The sequence below is a fragment of the Pipra filicauda genome, unplaced genomic scaffold (genome assembly GCF_003945595.2).
Source record: "Pipra filicauda isolate LSUMZ 115617 unplaced genomic scaffold, ASM394559v2 scaffold501_size416358_pilon, whole genome shotgun sequence".
Taxonomy (NCBI): domain Eukaryota; kingdom Metazoa; phylum Chordata; class Aves; order Passeriformes; family Pipridae; genus Pipra; species Pipra filicauda.
The window spans coordinates 213942-235202 of record NW_024104645.1 but is presented as its reverse complement, the minus strand read 5'-3'; the positions used below and the strand labels follow the sequence as shown (position 1 = coordinate 235202).

Here is a 21261-nt window from a genome sequence, read left to right as displayed (position 1 = left end):
TATAGAGTTCAGATTTTCTATAAATTAAGTCATTCCTGTTTCAAAATCAACACAGATGCTTCTCATAAAGCTGTCTAAAAAACCCCTAAACCGTATTGTAAATAATGGCATTAAAAACATGTTTGTGAGGTCTAGAGATAAAAGTTTCTATCTGTACTTCACAGGACATTGTATTTAGATACCCAAAGATGACACGTATTCACAAATCTTTTCAAATCTAAGTACTTTAGTTACAGATACCCAAACATATCTTTTCAGCATTAAAAGGCACGTACTACTATTTTCCTTGGATAATTTTTTCAGTGTGACCAGGAATAACTTCCCTAAGAAACATGCAATCAAAAGTTTAACTGATACAAGTTTCTGATGTCTAATCAGAATTTCTAGTGTGGATGCTCGCAGACAGCTTTATACTTTGACTATTAAGAATCTAAGTAATCACCTGCAAGAACTACTGTAGTTTTAGTACAGTTCCTTCCACAGTGTATGTTTTCAAAGAGGGGTGACCTCTTAAATAATTATTCCATTTGGGGAACACTTAAGACAGTAACCCTAATAAAGCAGTACTATATATTTATTATTTAAGTCAGAAAAAAGAGGTCACCCGAGGTGATATGATCCCACATATCTTCAAAAGTGAAACACAGAATGACAAAAGAATCAGATATTGGTTGAAGCATTAGGCAAGTTTGGGCCTCTAAAATCAAAAGTCACTTGTAACAGCCTTACTTGCAGTCCAGAATTTTATTTTTTTTTAAAGAAAATGCTTTTAGTGGGACTGTCAGGTATTTTAAGTGTATGTTGTCTAGAAAATACACATCCAAACATTAATGATCTTTTTTTATTGAACACTACTCTCAGTGTAGAGAAATGAAATATTTGTACCTATGAAGGTGTACCTGTGTAATGATCTATCCAAAGTGATTTTCACAGATCTCAACTGCTGACCTGGTGGCAGAAACCAGGAAAGGAAGTCTCAAACACAAATTGAGGCTAATAAAGTGGTTGGAAGGGAGACGGAGTGGGGATAATTTCAAACAAAATGCTGCCTATCCCATCATGGCTGGCTCTAATTCCCTATTTTATACCTGACTTCAACACTTTGAATAGAGTCTTACAACACAATAGTTGGGCATAGGAATGTAACTAGCATCAAACACTCATTGACTGGAATTCTAATTTAACAATGTTGACAACTCCCAGAAAATAAAACTGATTTTTTTTTGAGCTACCAGTTACAGGCTCCTCTCCTCCCCACAACCAAGATGTCTCACCACAACTTGCATGACCTTAGTGAAGGGATTTGGCAAGAATGTCCTAAGTGCAATCCACTTACTGATGCGAGGGTGATAATATGCCCATTATCCCACAGGGTACATTAGTTCCCTGCTGAGTTTTCTTTCTGTAGTGGCTTCATTAGGGATTGGACAGCAGCATTACTCAGCTGCCAGAAGTTCCATCTGAAGCCAGCTATAAAATTAAGCATAGCCACATAAAGAGCTGTAATGAAGCCCCAGGGCACAGCAATGCTCCTGCTCGCTTAAATCCCACAACCCCTTCCACCACAATCTGGAAAACCATGGGGCATCAACATGACAGCTGCTGCTGCTGCTTGAAACAGAAAGTTCATCTCCTTTACCAGAGAATGAAGGAAATATCTCAACTCAAGTTCCTCAAGGGAGAGCAGTGCTTCTCCCTCTCCTCACTACCTTTTTTCCATTCCTGTCAGAGGGGTATTTACCACCTCATAGTCTTTCACCTCATTGTGTACCACATTCTCCCTTCTCCTACGCTGGAGAAAAGGGTGGTTTAGCTCTTTTATTTTCTGCTGCACTCAGGGCAAGCCATCACCCACTTCCTCATCCTCGAGGTTCTGCTGCTTTCCCCCTCATCTTGGGGTGCTGCCTTCAAGCCATGAAAGCAAAGCAGAAGGATTTCATGTTGCACACTCAGTGTACACATCCTGAAGGGAGAAAGTACTCCAGGTCTGGAGCTGTTCCAGCTGAAGTATGGGCAGGAACACTCACTGCTTGCTCTTCTATTGATGCAGACACTCATGTCCTCTTTTAGACTTCTCAAATACACAGTGCATCTTTCAAGGCAGGTGCCTCCCAAAGAAACAAATACAGCACCTTAGTGGCAGTGGCACTTAAGTTATAATCACAGGAGGGCAATCCCAGTATAAAAACCTGCTATGCTTAGCTACATAAGGAGGGATAGGATCAGCCATTTAGTAGGAAACAGTCTTTATTCTAGAAATTTAAGAGCAATATATTCTTTTCTAGCTTGCTGGTATTGTTGTGGAAGACAATTCTACCGTGGTTTCAGTTCTCCATTCAGGCCCTGGTATTTGTATACTGATTGCAGGAAGCAAAATTGTAGGGCAAGTTGTTTTTCTTTTAAACTAATGTTTTTATTTTTTTAAACACAATTCAATACAGCATTACAGACAAGAAATACCACCACAGTCTGTTTAAACAATATCAAAGTGTTGAGTTTGATTTTTTTTTTTGAGTGTACAAAACAAACCTGCACAACAGGTTTGTGGAAAGACCCCAGATGAGAACAAACCCAAAAATAACAAGAGGCTAAAATGTTATTTTGAGTCCTGCTTTTTTAAGATTGTGCCCCAGGCTGTCCCACCCCAAGCCCTGCACACTGAGCCATTATTCTGGCCCCTGCAGTTAAGATTCCAGTGCTTTGCAGTTGGGCAGACTGAGACACATTCAATTCACGCTGGTTCCAAGTCCACCCCTTTTGATTTCCATATCAGATCAGGACGACCTAGTTTTACAACAGTAGAAAAATTTACAGGAATGGTACGACTGGATTCCTTTACTAAATAAGCTACAAAGTTCTTAATCACAGAAGTTTCTAAAGTCACACCAATATCACCTTGACTGGCCTGCAGGGATTTGAACAGATTGACAGAAGGTCTAGCTGCCCAGTAGGAAATAACTCATGCATCCATAAACTTCCTGTCCCTGCTAGGTTAGAGATCCCAAGAGCCAAATTCAACCTTCAAATACCACCTTCTCATAGCCCTGCAGTCCCACTAATGTATCAACCTGGTGCAGCACAGGAACCTGCACTGCAAACACACTGAATTTTCAGAGCATGAAGATTTACTGAATAAGTCTATGTTACACTGCACTCTCCACTCTGTTAGCACAGCTAAGCTTTTTAAAATGACACGAGAATTTGTTTAAGCCATGCCTACTATCAAGTACTGCACTGCTTTCACACCCATGGTGGAGTACAAACAGGAGACACTGGACTTCCTGAAGACTCAGCTGTAGAAAATAGTGTTGTCATTTTTCCCCTAATCACATTAAGATTCAAGACTTCACATTTACCTACTTCTTCAAGGAGTATACAACGAGCAACAAGTATTGCTACAGGGTTAGGACCTCATCGTAATCATTAGATACTTTCAGCATTTGCTTCAAGTAGTCACCTCAACTCATTTCTTTAGCAAAAAAAGGGAATTGTTATGTTAGCTATTTGTATCCCGTGTCTGGATTTACCCCTGCAGTGGTACTCAGTCCTACAAGATATCAGACAGACATTTGACAGGGTTTAACAGTGGCTTACTGCGGGTCTGTCAGACAGGTTGCCTTGTCGTATGTATTCTATTGCAGCCTCAACTGAGGTTAGACAGTATCCCAGCTCATCCTTCACTGAGCTGCAAAGCCTGAAGTTCTTGATGTAACTCAAGTTGGCCATCCTGAAATAGAAAGTTAAAGCCATGAACCACTAAATATAAGACACCAGCATGACATATTGCAACTTATCTTAGGCTGTTCTGAGCTTTGTGGGTTGATCAAAACTCTGCTATCTCAAATATTAAATGAAATGTTTTTAACTGGAGATAAGAAATATGAAGGACAAGATAAGAACAGCAGTGGGGCATTGCCTCCCTCACTTCAATGTTGCAAGCACCATAAGCACCAGTGCACAGTGCTGGCTGTAAGTAAAATGCTGATCCCCAATGCACAGGACACAGCAACACCAAAATTCAGTTCAGGTACAGGTGGAAGGTTTAGGTAGACTTATACTGAAGATGAGGAGAGATAAGTACAATGGCATAGACCAGCAGGAAGCATTTACACATTCACATCTGGTTTCTCTATAAGAAATGTACCAAACATTAGAAGATGCATAAAGGCTTTGCAGCTCCCACCACTGATGAGAGAGAAGCACTGAAGTCCATGCTGACATGCAGATTTGGTAGAGATGGCCCCTCCCATTGCAACTTTTTTCTAGGCTGGGAATCAAAACAAAGATGCATTCCCGACAGGTCCTTAATTTAGTCACACCTGTAACATATCTTTGCTCTTTGTCCTAGTAATAAACAGTTTTCTGCATTACTGGAAGTGTAAGAGGGCCTGTTGTAAGTTATTACTGCATACTCAGAAACATTTGCCCCTCCAGAAGCACTACATAAGATATGGAGTTCTGCACAGCCAAAGTAGTTACATACCAGTTTGGGATTTCTGTTTTTACAAGCAAATACAGCAAAACAGAGAGAAGATCATCTGCACACATGGTTTCCATGTTAACTAAAAAAGAAAAAAAGAAAATTCTCATCTGATGTTACTCATGTCATGGTTCAAAGCAAGAACAGAAACCCTAAATGGGAGTTCTACCTCCTAAAACTAAGGGCCAGCTCTACTAGTAGGGAATGCATTAAATAACCAAGGCAGCCTCCAGATGTTCTCAATCTCTCACTAAAATAACCTGACAGAAGCCAACACACAAATGTAGTTTGTACTGTACAAACTGCAATATTTGATTAGCATCCCTCTCTTCCTACACAGAAGGAAATTGAGCTCTGGCTCTGAAATTCTTGAGGGCAAAGACTACACTCAAAGTTGATACAGTTTTCTACAACCTAGTAGACTTAGTGGAGAAAGGAAGAGATGAAATAAGGAAAGCATCAATTCACTGAGCTACTCTATTTGCTTAGTAGAAGTATCTTCTCTTTCCAAGCTAGAAAAAATTAATACCAGGTTAAGAGGTTCATGCTTTCCTATCACAGAATCATCTCTGCAATCCACAGTAGCACTTCCAAAGCAGCACATAGGTTTGTTTGTCCCCCACCAACACTGCATTTTGAAAAAGATGCATCTTAAGAGTATCAATTTCAAGATATCAAAGAGCATGAACCAATAGACAAAACAATCTAGGAGCATTTAAAGGGAATCACCCCCAATTCTGCTGCATGAGGAAGTGTCCTGGCAGATGAAGCTTCCCACATGCCCCAGCTAATATACACATAAGCTAACCCAGGACCCCACCTTACCCCACAAGAACAAGTGCTGAAATGTCTACCCTGCCTCCATCGTGCTCCGTTTGGAGACCTCAGAGACCCCCAACTCAAGTGCTGTTCAAACAGTGGGTTATACACCAAAGTGTTTTCTGTGTGCTGGTTAAGAAAAAAAAGTTGAAAATGATTGATTCACTAATTACTGACCTCTTTGGCTAGGAGACTGCATAATAATTTGTACAACTTTACGCAGACAAAGTAGCTTCTGTTGAGGAGAAGTACATTTGTTCAACTGACCCAGTTCCCGCTTTGCACGTGGTATATTAAAACTACAAAATAATTTGAAAGGAATGATTAGCATACACAGTTCATGTGCAGGATGTCCAAAGCCCAAGTTTTAACTTATTCAGAGCTGAACTGAAGCATGGTTTTAAAGTGTTTCCATTTCTACTCCAAGCACACCTCCATTTCTGTACCTTGCAGATGAAGAGGGAAGCATAAAACTATAAAAGCAAAGCAAACCACCACCAATGCAACAGTTGCAAAGCTTTGTTTTTCTAACTCAAAGAAATGAAGATAAAAAAAACTCACTAATGTCTGAAGGAAGACACTTTTTCACTGACCTGATCCTATTTAAGATAGAATCTCATTGATTCCTCAAAGGAGTCCACACTCATCTCTCTCACCTGAACTCAGGTTTCACTCCAATGTCTTTTTGCTGCAGGTCTTGAAGGCTCCTGGTGATTTTATTAAAAGCAGCATCCTATCAATAGAAAGGCAACAGTTTTTTTAAAATGCTTTAGATTCATGTACCCAGCATTTAGCAACCAAAGAAACTTACCTCACTTGCCTCAATAGTCCCCACGTATTTGAAGACTAGATCATAAATAGCATGGTGGATATACATCTGTAGAAAAAAACCCAGTACTTTAGGCATGAAAGGGAGAGTCAAAAATAGCTTGCTAATTATTTTCCTTCATTTCAGATTCTTACTTCAACTGCTTGTTTGATCAGATTCATCTGCTCTTCTTGCTTTGCAAGCATCTTCTGGAAAAGGAAAGCCACAAAAACAGCATGAGAAAGTCAGATAATTTATTGCTTAAGTACCACTGTACTATGTATTTAGGGGAGTAAGCATTTACCAAGTGCGAATCTCTCAAAAGATGCTGGAGACATTTGGTATAAAGTGCATTGACAGAATCCTGGGGGGAGAAAAGGTAAAAAAAAGCCATCAGATTCAGGTTAATGTGACTTGAAGGAACAAAGCTTAAATAAGCAAAGAAAGGAAGGCTTCTCTTCCTCAGAAGTGTGCACTATGTTAAGAGTTTTAGCAAGAATAATTACATTTATCAAAACATTAGGATGTGCTAATTCACATTTAAGAATTTCACTTTCTCCCTTCCCCCCCTTACTCAACTCTAGGCTACTCTGACAGAAAAGCTCAGAACACTCAGACAACAAGAGCAGTGAAACAAATTATATCTAGCAGCAAATTAGACATGGAGAAGGAAGATACTGACTATATAGTGGCGGAGGCTTTTCCTTTCATGTTCTTTAAATGTTCTGTAGAAAGATCCTATGTATTTATCAAATCTCTCACAGTGCCTTCCCAAGAACTCTCTAACATCTTCAATATTTTTAAGAGAATAGGAGTTTGAGGAAGCTGCAGATTCAGCTGAAATGAAAGTCAAGAATTAACACACAGGGTTAATATGTATGCATGAGAAAATACATTTTGTCCCTACACACACAGCCAGCTTATGTGGAATAAAACACTAATGCAGCTTATTGCACTTTTAACTAGAGGTATTGCTTTTAATTAAAAGAATTTAATGCATCACATTTGAGAAGTCTCTCTTGCTTTTTACGTCAAGTATTTATTTGGAATAGCTGAAACAGATTTCACTTTTTTTTTCCACTGGGGTAATTTACTGCCACATGCACTCAGCTTATGAGTTGTGTAAGTCAAGCTTGAAAGTAGAAGAAAAGCACATTACAGTGTGGACTGAGTGCACATGCAGGAAGTCAGGGTGCTTTAAGTGAGCTGTAGAAATCCCATCTTGGATTTTTACATAACCTATTCTTTATTTAGACACGCTTTCTCTGAATGGGAGGGCAAAGTTGCTTCATGTAAACATTAAACTTAATCCACTTTCCTTCTGAATAAGACAACTGAATGCCTCACTTAGAATTCATATTGCTTTTCCAAAGTTTTTTTTCTAGGTGAATCTTTCATTTGCAATCAAAGCCAGCCAACTAATAAAAGGCTTAAATCATTCACTTCAAATTACTTTTGCAATTAGAAACTACTTCTTCTCTGAAAGGCTGCTATAAACTATATTAAGTAATGGATAAAAAAATGCCACAAGAATTTGATATATAGATTAATATTTATAGAATTTAAGGCTCTATGTATGCCAGCTGTTTTTTTCAGAGCAACTTCCATACTTCCCTCTCAGTACTATTTTCACACTATCTCAGTATTATTTCATGTTGTCATCACTTGTTTCAAATATTATTTATTTAGGAAGACTTATGTTTTTATTTCAGAAAAAGATGAAGCTTCTTAAGGAGCTTCTATTCCTCTTAATGAGTAAACACATAAAAGTTCACATGGAAATCCTGTTACATTCACAGCATTAACAGTAGTCTTGAAAATAGTGTTCCAGCCTTAAAGGGCACTTTCAGTACAGGAAAGAAATTAAGGCATTCAACCAGGAGAGCTGCTACACAACTATGCCAGTCAACCTCTACCCACCGACAAAGTGATCATGAAAGACTTTACCCCTCCAGCTTTTTGTGCATCCACCTTTCATCTCAAGACACACGTCACATTTAAGACTAAATCCCTGTTTTAAGGAGTCAGCACTAAACTGAACACTGCTAAAAAAATCACGATGGATTAAGTACTCCACTGATGATTCTTAGTGCTGAGACTTGGGGAGAAATTCAACAGAAGTTTGCCTGGCAGCAACTTCATATTTCTCTCCAGTAGCACACCAACATCTGCCCCAGGAAGTTAAGGAATGCTGAGGGCTTTGGACCAAGCCAACACTTTTCAGAATGAACAAATGTATTAAGCACATCAAACACACTAATTTGCTCACTGTGCAAAGGCAGCCACCAAGTTAACACTTTGATACATACTTGAGCTTTCTGTTTTTTCCAGGGGATGAGCTATACACAATATACTAAAGCTTTCTTCCTTTTCATTGTAAAATGTTTCCTCAAAGAGAACAGGTACTGAGAGATGGTAATTAAAACCAGCTCCTAAAATGATGAGGTTTCCTTGTATGAAGATCTCCTGAAACAAAACAAAGACCAGATCAAGTGTGAAACTCTGCTAGAAGAAAGTTACTCTTTGGCTTCTGCACTGCATAGTTAAATTTCAAGGGAAGGAAGAGAAACTTGCAAGACAAGAAAGCCACAGATCAAAAAGATTTCACATTGTCATCTGTGTAGACACTGAAACCTCCTTCAGTCTACAACGGCTGGTTAAACCTTGGTTACAGGCACTGTCTTTACAAGTCTTCTACTAGAGGACATTTCAGAAGTTTCAGACAATCACCAAGATCTGACTATTTGCAAATTTTAGGGCGCTTTTAGTAGAAGGGAAATTGAAAAAAACCAACTTAAAATTAGAACCTAAGCTCAGCTCAGAAAAACACCACACATCTTGTCTATGTTTCTGACACTTAGCTTTATCTTCCCAAGTAACTCCAGTGAGGACATCTGCAACAGGAAGATCTAGGTGACAGCCTGCAAACTACAGGTGCAAGTTCTCAGACTGTACTGCAAAATTACAAGTGAAAAAACTGGGATTCTAAGCAGTGTCAGCCTTTTTTGGCATGGCCTGCTGCTACAGCAGTTACTTTGTACTCCCTGAACTAAGACAGACTTCAAATACAATTCAATATCATCATAATTTTGTCTTAAGCCTTGGTGAACTTGCATCTGCATATAATATAGGCAGGCTACTACTTGCCTGAAAGCTGAAGAGACAGTTCTTAGCTAAGTGATAAAGGCACTTCTGCCACTCAACAAAACTCCTATGAGTAAAAAAACAGATAAATTGACAAATTTGCTTTGCCACAGTAAGGAAGTCAGAGGCTGTGTTACCATCTGAACAGGACATCTATTGTTGTGGGCATGCCAAAATATAGCTTTTTCTGGAAAGCAGTATATCCCCAAGAAAGCAGTATAACTCCTGGTTACCTCTCCTGTAACCATAAGTTCACACTATCAGTCATCAGCTGCAATGAATCACTTACTGGAGTGTCCCCAAGCCACAGTCAGACATCAAAAGGGAAATAAATACCTTTCCATTTAAGGTTTGAAAGTTTTCTTCTAGTGGCTTCAGAACATAAGATTCAAACTGGCAGGTAGAAAGACTGTTGCTTGAAAGGCTTCCTTTGCATGGAACTAGCACCTGAAAGAGTTAAATCATGCTTTAGAGAAATGCCATGTATTGCCAGCTAAACAGCAATAGTTTTTGTCCTTTAGAGGCAAGCACTTAAATCTGGTTTATAAATATTTACTACTAAACATGTAGCCACTATAGGTGCTTTTGTTTAAACAAAAGGAAAGGCTATTGCTAGACACAGTCCAGTAATTACCCCAGGGTTTCATTTAGTGACTTATCTGAAAAAGGATGACATGCAACTGAAGAAACAATACTAAGAGAAGGAGATGAAATCTTCAGTTACTTAGCACCAGTCACACAAATGACTTAAAATTAAGCAGCTAATAAAAAAAGTTAAGTATATTTTCAAACTAAAATGAAAATCCATCAGAAAGAAGAAAAAAATTTAAGATGAGAAGCATCTTGGATCTACACCAACAGATTGGCAGTTTGGGACTAATGCTTAATTAAAAAGCAACAAATTTTATCATCAGGTAACAATAACCTCCATGTTTAATGGAATCTCCACACTTAATCTGGAATGATTAATTGCAGAACACCCAGATTAGAAATCTCAAGGACTGGAGTTTTTATTCCAGCTCAGTTTAATAGCTCTATTTTGCTATGCAAAATGCTGTTAGAAATAAGTGACTCTCTGTCCACCAGGAATTCAAAAGGTCAATCCCATTTTCAGTTACAAGCATGTGAGAGAATATGTAACTTCAGTTCATAGCCAAGAAAATAAATTTCCTGTAAAGTTTAGAAACAACACCAATTTTAACCTTTTACTACCTTAATATATCAAGAGGTCCATATCAATAAATAACAAGCAGAAAACTAAAAGTTGTTCTGCTTCACTTCCAAGTTTTGCAGGCTTGATCTTCACATGTTTCATAGCAGACATATGATTTAAACTCAAATACCTAGTATTTAATAATCAGCTTTTAAATTTACCTATTTATACTTACAATTCCATGGAGTTCTGCAACTTTGCTGCACAGATCAGGACGTCGCTTCTGAATGGCCAAATAAAAGGGATTTTTCAAGATATCTTCATCATACATAGCCATATGGACTTGAGGTATTCCAAGGAGATTCTCTAAAACACATATGGAGAAGGGCTGATGTATCACACACAATATATCTGTTAAAATACACTATTTGGGAATACCTAGGGGATAGTTTCATTCTCCTTCTCTGAAAGGACAAAGCAGTTTTGGGTCTTGATGTAAGCAGACAATGGCATACTAAGCTATAACTATGGTTACTCAGAAGTTATTCAGACATTACTTTTCATTAATATACATTTCCAATTCCACACTTATCCTCATAATGTTTCCTTAGGCCTTCCAGGTGTTGGAGGCTAACAATGAATATAGGAGGAGAGAAGTTAAGATCAGAATTATTACCACTTTGACATACAAGCTAACTTCTGCTGAAATCTAAAACAAGCCACGAGACAAATCAGCAGCTCATTTACAGCAGATTCTACTGCCCCACAGGACACAGATGCTTTTGCATTATGCTCATGTAAGTCTTAAACTCACCTGCATAAGGATTACTGACACACAACGAGACACCCAGATAGGGTAACACACACCCTTGTGTAAGGCAATCCTCAACTTTCCAGGGACAGTTACAGAGGTACACCAAGGAGATATGAAAACCCATGTCATAATTAAAAAGTCACTGTGAAATTAATAATTTCTGGTCATCTCTATGCCTGGGGAAAAAGCCTCAATGGCTTGTGGTCAGGCTGATGCACAACATTTGGCAAAATAGTGAGCAAAAAAGGGACTGGAGTCAGAAAACCCAATCTGTAAGCACTGGAAAAAGCTGTCACTTGGTGTGTCACAGTGCCCTGGAGAAGATGATCCCTAAGGCACCAGACTCTCAACTGCTTGCTTCCTCAATTCTAATTGTCTACGACATTCTAGAATATAAGGACACAAGAAAACCTTACCAGGAGGATGGCTGGAATAACTGGAATAACTTCAGAGTTATTTTGTAAACAAGAATTGAGATTAACAGGCTTACAAATGCTTACAAGCTTGCTTTACATCTTTGCCCCTCATCCAGCTTCCCTTAGGAATCAACAAGTTGCACGATTTCCTCACAGTTTCAGCTGCACATCCTGGAAAAGGGTAAGCTACAAACTTTAGTTTGAGCAAGCCACCCTTACACAATCAGTATCCCTCTGTTTCCTAACATGGAGAATTATACCTAGCACGTTATTTACTCAGTGTGAGCTCATTGTATGGCAGTTTAAGAGAGTGGAAAAACACACACCCACTGATTTTAGATAGCCTTTGGGTTTCAGCCCTGCTGTTAACTGATCTACCGCCTGTTAACTGAGCTGGGCTCTGGTCCTCCTAATTAGGCATGAGAAGAGCTGCCTTAGAGAGCTAAACACAACCATGATCAGTTAAAGCTGAAAGCCATTTCCATTATAAAGTTATCACCACTGACTTACAGCTTGGACAACCTCAGCCTGAACCACTGAAGTTTGACAGTGGCAGGTAAATGCCTCAAGCAGAGTTTTCCTGTGCAGTTCCAGACAAAATGGTCCATCCACTCTCAAAGCATACAATAAGACCAAGAGCTTCTATGAAAGAATACTTATTCAGAGCTCCCAAATCAGCATTCCTTGGAGCACAGCTCTGGAGTTTGCCAGCATAATGGGGAAGAAGGTATATGCTCACCGACAGTTAAAAAAGACCAACCAAGTTCAGTAATTACAAGACCACAAATCTAGAAAAAGTACAGCTTCACACAAGTTCCAAGTGACCCAGCAATCTGCATTTGCAGCCCAGAAAGTCAACCAGGTCCTGGACTCATCCCACAGCGTGGGCAGCAGGGGAGGGGGGAATTCTGCTCCTCTACCCTGCTCAGGTGAGACTCCACCTGCAGAGCTGCCTCCAGCCCTGGGATCCCAGCACAGGAAGGACATGGAGCTGCTGGAGCGAGTCCAGAGGAGGGGGAAAAAAAGATAATTGGAGGGATGGAGCACCTTTGCTATGGAGACAGGTGGGGTTGTTCCATCTGGAGAAGAGATCTTATTGTACTCTCCAGAACCTAAAGGGGCCACAAAAAATGCTGGAAAGGGAATTTGGACAAGAGCCTGGAGTGACAGGACAAGGGGAATGGCTTCACACTGAAAGGTGGTGGATTTGGATTAAATGTAAAGAAGAAATTCCTCCCTGTGAGGGTGGCGAGGCCCAGAGACGCTGGGATGACATGACCCTGAAGTGTTCAAGGACAGCTTGGACAGGGCTTGGAGCAACCTGGTCTAGTGGAAGGTGTTCCTGCCCATGGCAGGGGGGTAGAATGAAGTGATCTTTCATGTCCCTTCTAACATCAAGCATTCCATGATCTGTCCCACTACAGTGTCTGGGTAAACAGGATTACCACCAGTAATTCCACCACTGATGATGACTAGAAGCATTTCTTGGCAGGCAGCTGCAATCCAAGTTCAGGCTGGAGGATTCTCCCTCAGCCAGTGGTGGGGGAAGGAGAAAAGGCAACACAAGCCCAGGGGCAGGTCTGCTGCAGGAACACAGGTGTCTCATCACTGACCTTAATAAGCACACCTAGTTAGCCACAAAACACAACCTGCCTGCTGAACATCTGGATAGGGCACAACTCCAAGTGAGATCTTAAATGACTGTAGCTTACAGTCCAAACATGACTCAGACAATTCAGTATATATAAGTAAATACAATTTAGTACATATAAGTCAAGGACCAAGCACAGCTGTATGTACACACGTGTGCAGTCTGCAAAATAGTTTGCCACAGCAAGATGTATTTGGGAGTACCACATGCTTTTTTTGGATGTTCTGATGGCCTCATAACAACAGATGAAGTGACTGGAGAAGAATCTGACGTGAGAAAGGCAAGAAGGCCCTGTAAGCAGAATCCAGTCCAGAAAGGCAGTGATGTTTATGCTGAAGCAACTGAATGAAACAGGTAAGAATTTTTTTCCCCAGGTGTATTAAAACTTTCAGTGAAGGGCATTTTTTCCACATCTATCTCAGAAATAGGCCTTAACTGAAGAAAAACAGGCTCAGATTACAGATCAGGAACACCTTTGGAAAGAGAAGATAAGCACGTGGTTTAGATTGCTTGCAAAGGTATCAAGTCTCACATAGTAAATCTCTAAGAACGTGTTAGACAAACCTCTCCCAGAGGTGATAATGGACATAGTGAAGCCAGGAGGCTGGATTATATGGTCTCTCCAGGCAGTTTATAAATCAAGCTTTCATTAATAGAGTTGGCCCACTGAGGAAGCCTCATCTGCCTTTTGTTTGGTAAATTCATGTATCTGGTCAAGCAGCAGAAGATGAGGTTGGTGTGTTCTCCCAAGACAGTGACAGAGAAGGTATTAAATCACAAACTGTGCTGGGGAAAAAAAAAGCACATTGACACAAGAAGGCAACCAAGCATGAGACTGCAGAGTAAAACTGCAGTGCACAAATGTCTCCAATTGCTACAACTACACTGCCACTTCTTCAGCTTAACACATCTTCAAGTCTGAAGAGTTCTTCTCATAAAAGGAGGGGAGGAGAACAACACGTTCCACACATCCTCCTCATCTAGAAACCTGTACCTCACCATCAAAAACACCCAACTGATAAGCTCTGGCCAGAAAGAAATTGAAAAGAACATTTCATTCCCCAGTAAAACAGGGGGAAGGGATTTAGGGGAGGAGGGAAGCTCCCACAGGTTTTCTACCTGAGCTTATGAAGTCTGTAGGACTGACCTAGCTCTTCAATCACTGCCTGCAACTTAAAAAAAAAAACAACCAAAAACAAAAACACAAGCAACTGGAGTACTTTAAGAATCACTGTTGACAGACCATCACAGGAAGAGCTTGAAATTATAATCTTCAATTCGTGGTGTGTGTTACACACCACAAATAACTAGTTTTAAAACACTTAGTTGGAGCCATAGAGATTCTTTCACTACAGAACTACTGGGTTGACAGGGTTGAATCACCCTGGAGAGCTCCAGCAAGAAGTGAAAACATATTCAAACACCGAATTCCAGCATTTCAGCTACTGTAATGCAACTAAGGTGCCATCAACATGCTGTACCTCAAGAAGGGAGCCAAAACTTTTAGTTCACATGGATATTTGTCACCCACCTCGAGCAGAGCAGATTGCAAACTCCGGGCTGGTCCCCACACAGCAGAAAACCCCCACCAGCCACGTTAGTACCGTTTTGAGAATCACAATTCTGAATTTCCTTCCCTTTTCTCTCTTCTTTACACCTGCAGTTGCTCAGTGCCACATTAGTGGATACCTATCATACTTGATTAAAATGCAAGTATGAAGAACAGGTAGAATACTTATTACTTAAAACAGTTTAGTTACTATATTCACTTGGGTCTCCATCACCTATCCACAGCATTCTTCAGAGGGCCAGAAGCGTGGATGTAGAAACCATTTACAATGTAAGTAATTAAAAAAACCAAAGGCATTTAGTATACAGATTCAAGAGAATACATTAAAGCTTCCCCAAAGCTCAGGCATTTTTCAGATTAAGTCAATTTCTTTCCACCTCAAAAGTTAAATGCATCTGAAAATACTGGCTAATGCATTGCTGTAATTATTGGAATGCATTAGAATCCTCCAGTGAGGGTTTGTTGGCAGACTAGAACATCCAACTTCAACCTACTTTAACTTGAGGGTGACACAGACATACTCTTCCCAGTTGCACCATGGACAGCTTTAGATTTACTAACACTGAGAAAGCAGAAAAAGAACAAAGCCTTATATACATTACTAGACCTGTTTAATGCTTAACAGAAAGCTTGTTAAAAACTGTCAAACTATATTCGCTCTTAAGTTTACTAAATTCTATCATGCTGAGCTATAAAGCAATACTCAAGTACTAATGTTATATAAAAGGTTTAAATGGAATCATTAAGTGTGTGGCTTCATGCCTGTAAACACAGAAATAGCTCAAATTGCTGGAAGAACAGAAGCTGGCTGGATCAGACAATCTAATAAGTATTATGTTACAGCTTAAAAAACCCACAATCATAATCTTAAAACAGCCAAATCCTTTCTAGATCAAAAGCAGAGTGATAATTCTAATGACTCTATGGTACAAGGGATAGTTCAAGTGAAAAACATGAAATCTAAGCTTATCACTGTTTTCTCCAAAACACCACAAATTAAGCCTTTATTACCTTTGGTACTGAAAACAGTGAACAGGAATTAACTCTGACAGTTCATTTTGTCATTAATGGTGTTTTCCTTTAGAGATCATCAAGTGAGGTACCTTTTCTAGACCTTGAAGGTTTCAGTTCCTTTTAAGAAGCACTTTGAAATTTAGACAAACAGCCACTAAAGTAGATGTCATTTTATTGGCATTGTTACTTGGGAGTTAAATCATGTCCACGTTCAAGTTATACAACTATTTACACTAGTTTTAGGCACATCATCTTCTGAACATCCTGCTATACCCCTAACTAAAAACACACTGGAGGAAACGCCCTTCATAATGGAGTTAGGGATTGTGTATACAGACACTTCAATGCTGAACAGCATAATATTTTAATATTACTACAGCAGAACAAAATAAAACAGCTACTAAAGTTAGCAAAAAGTATCAGCCTAGTTCAACAACCTGAAATGTCTCCAGGAGAGCAAGTTAGGATATTACACTGGAACGTGAACATCAGGTACCTCAGAGCCCTCTCCACACAAGCCCAGCTTTAAAGAAGCAGAATGCCGTGTTCTCCAAAACCTTTAACACCAGATCCATTAGCATGGCATGTTCAAGAAGCATCAATTCACTCAATTTTACTTGCATGGCAATACTGAAGTTTCACGTGACAGTATCAATTCAATCTTACATTGAAAACTCTACAACAGGAACGACTAAGGCTTAGTAAACCAGTAACTAGAATATCATTTGTTGAAATGCTCAAAATAATGAGCAAATCAGAACAAGCAGCAACTTATTATTAAACTAGGAGACTTAGAGTAGCAGACATCTCTAACAGTTTTTATCATGCTAGCAAACTGCACAGCCCCACAGAAAAAAAAAGAGGAAGCAGTTGTTCCCCAGTTGTAAGTTAAATTCTTTTTTTAACCAAAGTGCTTCCCCCACACACTTCAAGAGCACGACTTGTTCACAGGAACAACCAAAGCTAGGCAGATAAAGTACTAAGCAAGCAAACAGTGAATTTTAAATAGTCTCGGTCCAAATACAATCCTAGTTATTTCTGTAGCCACTGCTTTACCTGCACTATTAGTCCTCATTTACTCTGCTTCTGGGCAAAGGTTACAGTATGAACTTGAGCCCTAAATCAGCATTCATATCAAAACAAAAACAAGTAAAAAAAGCAAAAAAAAAAAAAAATCTGTTTCTGAGCACTTAAGAAACCTTACTCCCCTTCCTAAAGGACAAACACTGAGCACCCTATGAAAAACACCTCCAAGACACATTCCAGTGCACCTTGCTCACCACGAAGGAGCAAAGAAGGAAACAAGCTATTCCTACCCCTTCTAGATTCAGGTTCAGCTTCTATTTGTTTCTGTGAAACTGAAGTATGTCAGAATAACACCTCAGAATAACACCAAATTAGAGAGTGGTCAATTTGCATCAGTCAGCTCAAGGCTCACTAGCAACCAAACTAAGTTTTATGACCCCAGAACATCAGCCTGACAGTGATGGAACAGCATCTGGAAAGGAGAGGTCAGCAGCATTCCAGGAAGATGCTCATTCCTCTCAGCATCTCCCTTCCAGGCACGCAGTTTTTGCACTGAAGAGCTGACACAAGATATCTTGATTTTGGTTTTGCCTCCACCCAACACTCCCCAGGCCTTTTTAGCCCTAACACCTCTGGCCCTCTATAACTGCTCCCACTCTGCTCAGACAGGCCTCCTCCAAACCCTGCAGCACCTGGGCAGCACCACCAGATGGGCTTGTACCAGTTCCTCCTGCAGCTTCTCATGACCAACCCCACCTTGTAAACTTGAAAACTGAGCTCACCCCTGAAAAGTAAGAAAGTTCACCCTTTGTATTTTAACAGTGCATTTATTTGCACCACAGTTTGATCTGGACACATTCTTACTTGCCCCAGACTTGAGGGCAGAGAAAATATTGGCTTGACCCTCCATAGTCACCTGTTCCCTTCCCCCAGAGGAAGGACATTTCAATATGTGGATCATCCTTCAACAGGCAAACCACCCACTTCCAGTCACTCCCATATATTTGAGAGCATCTTACTTGTCATTAGCCAAGTATTAGGAACAAGCTGCATTATCCTCTTCACAACAGCATAGAGACTAGATATTCCCAGTTCTCAATTCTTGCAGGCTTAGAAATCCACTAGAGTAGCTGCCAAAAAACTTTCTTGGCTTACCAGTATTGAAGCTGCACTTAATTCTCAGGTGGGGAAGCCTGAACTACTCCCAACCAAGCCCTAGACCAAAGTGCATGTGGTGGTCAGTGAACCACAAACAGTTACAATGAACATTTAGAGGAAGAACATTAACAGAAAATACAAAGCTCCTAAAACAGCTTCTCAAACAAAGATGATTTCCCCAAATATTAGCGAGCTGTAAGGCCACCTCCTCAGATTCACAGAGGTGCCAACACTGGTACTTCTTTGGAGGGGGAAGAAAAACAGTGGAGTTGAAATGCATGGATAAACAGAGATTTAATTAAGCCAAATATTTTCATTCTTTAGTTACTGAAGGAAAACAGTGGTATATTTCCCCAGGCTGTGAACAGGTCACAGAAAGTAATCTCTTGCCTAGTTACAAACCACCACCACTCACAGCAGGCTGCTATCAACTCCAACACTAGGGACAAGTCTGTAAAGACACCAAGTCTGCAGGGCCAGACCCAGCACAGAAATGCAAAGGAGCTGAAGCCAGCAACCCCATAGCCATTCACCTCAGTTCCAATGGTCCTTAGGCAGACAACTGGGCAGGAATTTAATTCCTTCCCTGTGCATCTCAATAGAAAAACCAAGTCCTTGCAGGCCAGCACTAAGTCTTACCTCATTGCTGCAAGAAACTTAAACATCAGATAATTACAAGAAGAACTAATTATGAAATACACTGTAGAATTACACTAGATCTCTCCTTTAGGCAGCAGAGCAAGGGGCAGGAAGGCTGGAAAACAATTCAGCAGGTAAGTTCTAACTAGCAAAACAAATTACTTCAACCACCACCAGTGTTTTGATGCTACAGAAGGCACCATAAACAGCCTGAGCTAATTAAGAGCTTCCTGACAGTAAACATCAGGACAGAGATATCAGTCTTAACATTCTCCCATGATATAAATTAGGATACTTGCTAAGGATGAAGTCCCAAGCCACTTGACCAGGAAAATGCTTAGCCAAAAGCAAATCAGAGAATAGTTATTTAAGGAAGTGCATAGTTTATCAGTCATCAGGGAGAGGGAGGGGGTTGATGTCGCATTTTATTTTCACTGTATTTCACCCTTATTTTCCTTCTTTGTGTCAGAGTGGCTTCAAGCTTCCCCAGGCCACAGCAGCCTACAGACAAAACTGAGTATAATGAGCTTATTCAAAAAGCAAGGCCCTCAGACAAGACTTACCAACCATGTAAACAAAATAAACTTGCATTTACCTAAGTTTCTACTCTATTGAAATGAAGACATAACACTTAATTAGTGATGCATCAAGAAACATCACAGAATATTTTGCAGACATTTTTACGGGTACTTCATATGAAGAATATGTTCATTTTTTATGTCTATTGCAAGAAAGCCTTGGCACAGAACAAGGAAATACATTTCTCCTACTACTCATTATGCTGCTTCCTAAGTCAGTTCTAAAGATTTTTACACTCCATTCTAAAAGTTTTCTCAGGACGGTATTTTGGCTAGTCAGCATCTTGTCTGATAGCAGTATCAAGGTTTGGATTTTCAGAATATCGTAACTAACAAACTACAACTGAATTTTAAGGTTTCCCACAATCTAAACAAATCCTATAACTGCACGCAGCTCAACTTAACTTAGAAGTAATGCAAATGACAGGCTCTTTCTTCCACATGACACACTTAAAGATGTATTTAAGCATTACCTTACCTGCACCTGATACAGATTATAACTACTGCTACCTTCAAGTTTAAGTAGTCACATGCTTCTGAACCAATACTCCCTCCCTCCCCTTCCCAGACACTTTCAGAGAAGCAGCTTCGGGATTCTCACGTGCCACTTCAGTGCCGTGTGGCAAACTTTAAACACAGCTACTACAGACACACACAAATATGCACAGTTTAGTCAGCAATAAGCTTAACACTTATGTCACACAGGACTCCAGATTCAAACCCAGAGCTAATCCTTTTTCCACCTGACAATGATTAAGCAATTATAAAACTTCACTTACAATCAGGTCAAAATCATCCCATGTTTCTTTATGCCTACAAGGAAACAGGCATAACTGATTTGCTTCTTGGAGGCTACCGACATACAAATTGGTAGGGTGCTACTCAGTTTAGTCAGTAGCAATTTGGCAATCTACAGAAGTTAAAAGATGGTTTCTTCCACAGGTAACAACCTGCAGCAGAAGCTACACAGGGCTTGGAACTAGGGCCAAAATTAAAGCAGGACAAAATATTAAAAAAAAAAAAAAAGTAAAATAAAAAAGTCAGTGGAGCCCAAGCTACCAAGATATAGAAGGAGGAACATAGTCTAGACAAGACTCTTCAGGTTGTGCTCGGCCACAGAAAGTCAGTCTGCCTGGACTCTGCTCCTAACATCCTAAATTATCTTGCTCATAACACACACACACTGCACTGCAAGGCTAGTGATAAGGGAAAAGATAAGGGAGAGGGTCAAGCTCCCCTCTTGTGGGAGTATGGCTTCACAGCTTTGTCAGGTTACTAAAGCATCAGAAAACCACTGTGCTACCTATAAACACTGAGGTATGTGTAGTAGCTTCTGTTATGACAAGCAAGCTCTCCAGAAGTCCACTCCAGCAGGCATATCGCATGCTAGAGACAACACAGTTTAGTTCACCAAGTGGCACTCAACACCATCAACTCCATTCCTGCAGACGCACATACAGGCACGGCCTAGCGCCCATCGCCGCTCCCCGAGCTGCACCGCAGCGCTGCCAAGGGCAGCAGCCGGAGCATCACTTCTGCTGCCGAGAACCGCTGCGTTTCCTGCGCTTCCTGATGCGCTTCGCTTGAGCCAAGCGCGGGCGCCGCGGGGCGCACACCGGCCCTTCCCGCCCCGCTCACAGGGGGCGGCTCCGTCCGCAGCCGGGCCCCGGAGCGCCCGCGGGACACGGGGGGCCCGGCGGGACCGACCTGCGCTGCACAGCGCACACAGCCGGGCTTGGGGCTTAACACGGCAGCGCCCGACCCCGCCGCGGGAGCGGGGGGCACCGACCAGGGAGACACGCGCGTGTCCTCCCGCACGGCCCGACCCCGCCGGCGCTCCGGGCAAAGGCCGGGCCGGCACCGCCCCGCCCGCCGCGGTGCCCAGGCCGGGGCCGAGCGGCTCCCGGAGCGCAGCACGGCGGGCCAGGAGCGCTCCGATGGTCCCACCCCGGCGGGCGGGTCCCCGGAGCGGATCCCGCAGCCCCGCGCTC

General features: G+C 41.0%; 1 protein-coding gene across 4 annotated transcripts in view; it reads right to left on the bottom strand.

Moving 5' to 3' along the window:
* ANKRD27 (ankyrin repeat domain 27) overlaps positions 1-21261 on the bottom strand; it is a 54609-nt gene that overhangs the window by 22462 nt on the left and 10886 nt on the right. For 3 of the 4 annotated variants that reach the window (XM_027729579.2, XM_027729578.2, XM_027729580.2), the window contains 11 exons: positions 10640-10770; positions 9588-9698; positions 8417-8573; positions 6790-6944; positions 6412-6471; positions 6263-6316; positions 6111-6176; positions 5956-6032; positions 5477-5598; positions 4484-4562; positions 3595-3727 (listed from right to left, as the gene is read on the bottom strand). In XM_027729579.2, the coding sequence (XP_027585380.1) occupies positions 3595-3727; positions 4484-4562; positions 5477-5598; positions 5956-6032; positions 6111-6176; positions 6263-6316; positions 6412-6471; positions 6790-6944; positions 8417-8573; positions 9588-9698; positions 10640-10741 (1116 nt within the window). In that variant the 5' untranslated portion in view covers positions 10742-10770. Of the gene's footprint in view, positions 1-3594; positions 3728-4483; positions 4563-5476; positions 5599-5955; positions 6033-6110; positions 6177-6262; positions 6317-6411; positions 6472-6789; positions 6945-8416; positions 8574-9587; positions 9699-10639; positions 10771-20728; positions 21248-21261 lie in introns of those variants that run through there. The other variant, XM_027729577.2, reaches the window with a different exon arrangement.